This window comes from Barbus barbus (assembly GCF_936440315.1).
Source record: "Barbus barbus genome assembly, chromosome: 36".
In the NCBI taxonomy this organism is placed as follows: Eukaryota; Metazoa; Chordata; class Actinopteri; order Cypriniformes; family Cyprinidae; genus Barbus; species Barbus barbus.
The window spans coordinates 9,271,481-9,277,486 of NC_136714.1; the positions used below are offsets into that span (position 1 = coordinate 9,271,481).

General features: G+C 37.0%; 1 protein-coding gene across 1 annotated transcript in view; it reads right to left on the bottom strand.

Moving 5' to 3' along the window:
* The window catches only part of LOC306855584 (chromosome-associated kinesin KIF4-like), a 119,646-nt gene extending 114,116 nt beyond the window's left edge, over positions 1-5,530 (bottom strand). The window contains exons 1-3 of the mRNA XM_079394348.1: positions 5,268-5,530; positions 3,751-3,874; positions 3,545-3,659 (exon numbers count right to left, since the gene is read on the bottom strand). Coding sequence (XP_079250474.1) covers positions 3,545-3,659; positions 3,751-3,873 — 238 coding nt within the window. The 5' untranslated portion in view covers position 3,874; positions 5,268-5,530. The remainder of the gene's footprint in view (positions 1-3,544; positions 3,660-3,750; positions 3,875-5,267) is intronic.
* Positions 5,531-6,006: the final 476 nt, after the last annotated feature.

Sequence of the window (6,006 nt, forward strand, 5' to 3'; positions counted from 1 at the left end):
GTTCCCTGCCGCACGCGCTGAGTCTCTGAAGCGGTTCTCTCTCAGATAACAGAGAGTTTAAGAACATCAAGAGCGCTGAAGACGTGGATTTGGATCTACAGTCAGTTGAAAGCAAATCTGCAAAGGCTTGTTTGCTAGAGCTATATGAAGATCTTTTATTAGATGAACAGTGCTGTCTACTGTTCCACAGGTATAGGCCACGATACCACTATGACATTACCAGTTTGTTGTACATGTACCTTACATTAAATACAATGTTTAATTTATACATTAAATAAGCTGTCACAGAGTATGAAATGAACACCCGCGTTAGCTCTGCGCGCGGCCTGTTCTAGACACAATTAATATTCATATTTTTACAATATTTACGCTTGCAAAAATATAGGCTACATTTGTTTACATTTTGCAGAACAGAAGATCCATCAATATGCATTTGTTTCGTTATGTTCAGAGCAGTCATGTGAGGCGTTTTCAGAGGTTTCAGTGTCAGAGGTTATAGAATAATACATAATTAATTTACTTTAAAATATAATTTAATTCATTGATGCAAATCAGAATTTTCATCAGCTGTTCAACTCCAGTTTTCGGAGTCATATGATCCTTCAGAAATCATTATAATATATCGATTTATTACCAGTGTTGGAAACAGTTTTGCTGCTTAATATTTTTTGGAACCCGTGACATTTTGTTCCGTATTCTTTGATGAATAGAAAGCTAAAAAGAGCAGCACTGATAATAAATCAACATGATTTCTGAAGGATTATGTGACTCTGAAGACTGGTAAAGGCTGATGAAAATTCTGATTTGCATCACTGAAATAAATTACATTAAAATATATATTATATATATATATATATATATATATATATATATATATATATATATATATATATATATATATATATATATATATATTGAACGGCAGTGTGTGTGTGTGTGTATATATACACATACACATTACATAAATGTAATCTATACATCTAAATAAAAATAGACTATATTCAGTACCTATATGATCCAAAGTAACTAGTAACTAACTACTTGAGTAGTTTTTTTATCCGGTACTTTTTTACTCTTACTCAAGTAACTATTCAGACTATTACTTTTACTTTTACTTGAGTAAATATTTCTAGAAGTACTTTTACTTGAGTACAGTTTTTGGGTACTCTACCCACCTCTGCTCAGCACACATCCTTGGGGGGCCCCAGTGTTCAGTGTGATGGTGCTGGATGTGTTAATGCCGACCCGTACTGCCTGAGGTCTCCCGGTCAGGAAGTCCAACAGCCAGTTGCACAGAGAGGTGTTGAGCCCCAGCTGGACCAGTTTGTGAGTGAGCTGTTGAGGGATGATTGTGTTGAATGCTGAACTGAAGTCTATGAACAGCATCCTGACATACGTGTCTTTTTTGTCCAGATGTGTGAGGGCTGGGTGGAGGGCAGTGGCGATGGCATCTTCGGTCGAGCAGTTGGACCTATATGCAAATTGGAAGGGGTCCAGGGAGGTGGGGAGGACAGACTTGATGTGGTGCATGACTAGCCGTTCAAAGCACTTCATGAGAATTGGAGTAAGTGCGACTGGACGGTAGTCATTGAAGCAGGATGGAGATGACTTCTTCGGGACTGGAATGATGGTGGTAGCTTTGAAGCATGTGGGGACAACGGCCTGATTTAACGAGATGTTGAAAATGTCTGTGAAGACATCAGTGAGTTCCACTGCACAGTCTCCCAGTACACGCCCAGGAATGTTATTATTACATCCAACAACCTTAATCACTTAGGAGTCATTCTTGTCTACATCTGCTCCGGCGGTGAAACAACTGATGACAGCTCACTCAGGGCAGGTTTGAGGTAAGACACCAGTGCAGTCTGTGCTGAAACGCTGTCAATCAAACTATCGTGGGAGCGGCCTTCGTCTGTCTCCGATTAAGCGATTGAAGTGTTTAGTTGTTGGATGTAATAATGAATATAGCAGTCATCATCAACTTCCCACATCTGAGCCGCTGAAGTAGAGGTGTGCGATATGACGATTTTTGATCGTGGACGATAAAAATGTCTCCACGATCTACAGCACACATTATCGTGCTACAGCACACATTATGTCAAATACAGTTCTGGCGCCTCCGTCTCTATATACTGTACAACACGACATACAACAGTAGAGTTACTCTGACAGGACACTGCACTTATTCGTGATCGAAAAAGTACATTATTTGCACACAAGCCTTGCCTGTTAAATGTTTAATTCACGCACTGGTCTGACGTGCGCTTTTTCTGAGCGCATACACCTGGAAGCATGCACACTAAAAAGCCTGTCTAACAGCGCCTGATTACTCAATTAAGTTATCTTTTGCACTAATGCTGTCAAAACACACAAGGTTTACATACAGACTCAGTTGGTTATCTCTAAAATGAAAGTAAATAGTTAAGAGAAATGCGTGCCTGTGTATAAGATGAGTGCAGGTCTTAAAGGGACAGGACACTAAACAAGTTGTCAACTGTCATTAAAGGGATAGTTCACCCTAAAATGTCATTTCTGTCATCATTTACTCACTCACATGTTGTCCCAAACCTCTATTAATTTCTTGTACTGAACCCAAAATAAAATATTTTGAAGAACGTGGGTAACTAAACAGTTGCTAGTCCACATTGACTTTGATAGTAGGAAAGAAAAATCCTATGGAAGTCACTGTGGGCCAGCAACTGTTTGGTTTTCCACCTTCTTCAAAATAGCATTTATGTCCAGCAGAAGAAAGAAACTCATTCAGGTTTAAAACAACTTTTGAGTAAATGATGGTATAAAAATAAAACATTATGACAGAATTGACAGACAGATGACAATATTTATTTTTGGGAGCTAAATACACCTACTGTAACTGAAAATAAAGCACTGTTTGTTTTATTTGTATATTATGTGTATTTGTAATGTGTATCTTTGTTCTTATTTTTTAATAAGAAAGATAAAATAATGACAAAGATTTTTATCTTCGCCCACTTTGGCCTAAATATCTGCCATGTCTTTTTTGTTTGTTTTTTGTTACTGGACTAAAAAACAGCTTGCTTAAAAAAAGAGCTGATTTTGACAGGGTAAAGAAGGTGTTTATTACACTACCATTGAGAAATTTTAACCAAAATATGTTATAGACTTCATTTAGACCCTAAAGAATCATATCAATTTGTGGAAAATGTGCATCCGATGACCCCTTTAAAATGGTGGTTTCATTTTTAAGTGATAATGTTACTACAAACAGTAAAAAAAATACATGCAAATACAAGACTATAAACCACAGACAAAGATAAAACTTGTATATAACAATGTAAAAAATAAATAAAAATAAAACATTAAAAAAATTAAAATACACAGTATATAATCAGTGTCATGGAAACAGACACTGTACTGATTCACTGACACTGTGCAACCATTGTCTAAAACACAATTCTGTATTTTCAACAAATGCTGGTGTGACCAGATTTAGCCACCTTGGGCTGCAGAAATTAGGAAGAAAAAAAAAAGTACCAAAAAATTCTAGTGGGACTGCTTTACAAACCTCTAACAAGCCCAGACAATAATGGAGACACAGCAGTGTTGAATACTTCCTCCTGCTCTGATGTGGGGTCAAAGACATAATCATAGGTGAAGGCCTTGTCATTGCCAACGATCACCTAAAAGAGAAACAGGATTTAATTAATATTTAACAACATGACTTTTTGATGCTTAAGTGTGAATGAAATGGCAAGGTCTCATGACACAGACCTGAGGTTCCCCGGGTACAAAAGTGAGACAGCACTGACATCCTTCATTGATCTCTTTGGGAACCAAAGGCCGGCATCTCAGCGCAACCCTTACAGGAATTACTTTCTCATCCTCCTTGGTCATACTGGAAGAACAGATAAAGTTAGATCACCAATTAGCCTACCACCTGAACTCACATATTGTCTGAAAAAGCCAGTTTGAACAAAGGAGGACAAGCCCAGACTGGTTACATAAGCATTATCATTATCTTTAAAAAAAAATAATAATAATAAAAATAAAAAAGCGTTTAAGCAGCAGTCTGTTCAACCAAAGACACCAGGGATCTCCTGTTGCACAATGGTTGCATCTAATGGTTTTGAAAAGTAAGAAACAGTAAGTCATACAACATTGTGAGAAACAATTGGTCACTTAACTTTACACAAAACCAACAATGCAATGCTGCCAAATCAACATCAATTCAGTCATTACAACACAATAATAAAATAAGATAATATATCTTCAAGAATTACAAAACACCTTTCAGTAACATTACTTTTTTGGTATAGACTGTGTTGTACCGAGTTTGAGGAACACAGAGTGTGGAGAAGATGCAATGATCAACTGGCCATCAACCAGGGCTACGTTTCCAGATAGCATCGTAAGCCTAAATTGATCGTAGACCCACTGCCACCAATGGATCTACGATCAATATAGGCTTATGATGCTTTTGGGAAATGCAGCACAGGCTTGGACTGATTTTGCTTCAAACATGGCAATCGGAATCTGCCATGAAAAATCATGCCCAAAAGTACTCTCTGTAATTCACCTCTTTCATGCATCATAAATTTAGAACTTCACCAAAATTCATGGGTCATGGGTTAATCCTGGTCAGCAAGGGATAATTGTCAAGATCTTGTACTTTACTTGAACACTATGTTCAACAGCACTATTTGCCAGCATATTAATACTATGGTAGCCTTTTTAAGCTATGGCTCATGGGATGTAGGTGTTCTGTTCCATGGATGGCTCACACTACTTTTCATTTTGAAATTTTTATTATTTTGTTTTGAAAATCCTAGCTTCTCCAGCAGCTCATTAACAGAAAAGACTTCCAGTGGAAGTATCTCTTATTTCATAGAACCACGGATTAAAGTTTGTCATAGAAGTCGTCAAAATCAACAACAAACTACTTCAGTGATGCAGCTGACAGTCACACATACATAACTTACATAACAGCTACACGCAGACAATTCAACATACAGTGTAAATTAGCCAAAGGGGAATAAGTCTTACTTTTTGGTCCAAAATTAGTTTGTATGCAACTGATTTAACATTCAAGACTAGTCTAAGATGTAAGACAATAAAAAAACAGATTTATGCAACAAGGCCCTTAAGCCTCAACGGCCTTAATGCCAACATCATGCAACTTCATATACACATTCTACATATAATCATACATCTGCACTAAACAACACAAACAAAACAAGGAGCTGATACAACAAAAAAGTATGATTAAAACACATGTCATTTAACGTTACCTTCCACGCTGCAATCTGTTGTTGTCGTGCTCGAGGAGTAAAGCTCAGTAAAAGTTCCTTTTTACACAAAATCAAAAAAACCTTAAATAAAATAAGACGATCTTAATCGCACTCCCAAAATACCGCTATTTTATGTAAAGACAGACTTCGTTAACCGTTTCTGTCATAAAAATCCGAGAATCGCTGTTTCTCTGAAGAAAGACACTACCCGCTACTTTCAAATAACCAACTCCGCCTTTGACGTCATTACGTAGCAGCCGAACAGTTCAACTCCGCCTTTCCACAATGACGTCAGTTCCGTCTTTCAGCTAAACCGCGTATGGGATCTGCATTTAAAAGTTTCCTTCACGCCAAAAGAGTATGCTGTTGTATTTGACGCCATACCCCAACAAGTTATGGGTCATTCCTGGGATTCGGTAATATTTCAGTTCCCCAGAGTTTCTAAAGTGGTGGTTCACTAAAATGAATTGTTAGAATTGTTGAATGTCCATTATAATGAATAAAAATAATTATTGTATTTTAATATTTTTTAGCTTTCAATATCTATCTTAAACCAAGCATTTTGTCATGTCCCTGAGGCACTTCACTGAGTTTTTTCTTAGAAAATGATTAACAAAATGTGCATAGTGTCAGAGCAGGCGCAAATCCTGGCAGTGGCAGTGGTGGCATCCACAGTTTTTCTTTTTATTATTATTATTTATTATTTTTTTATTGAATGCTTGAAAAAAAAGCAACAAAA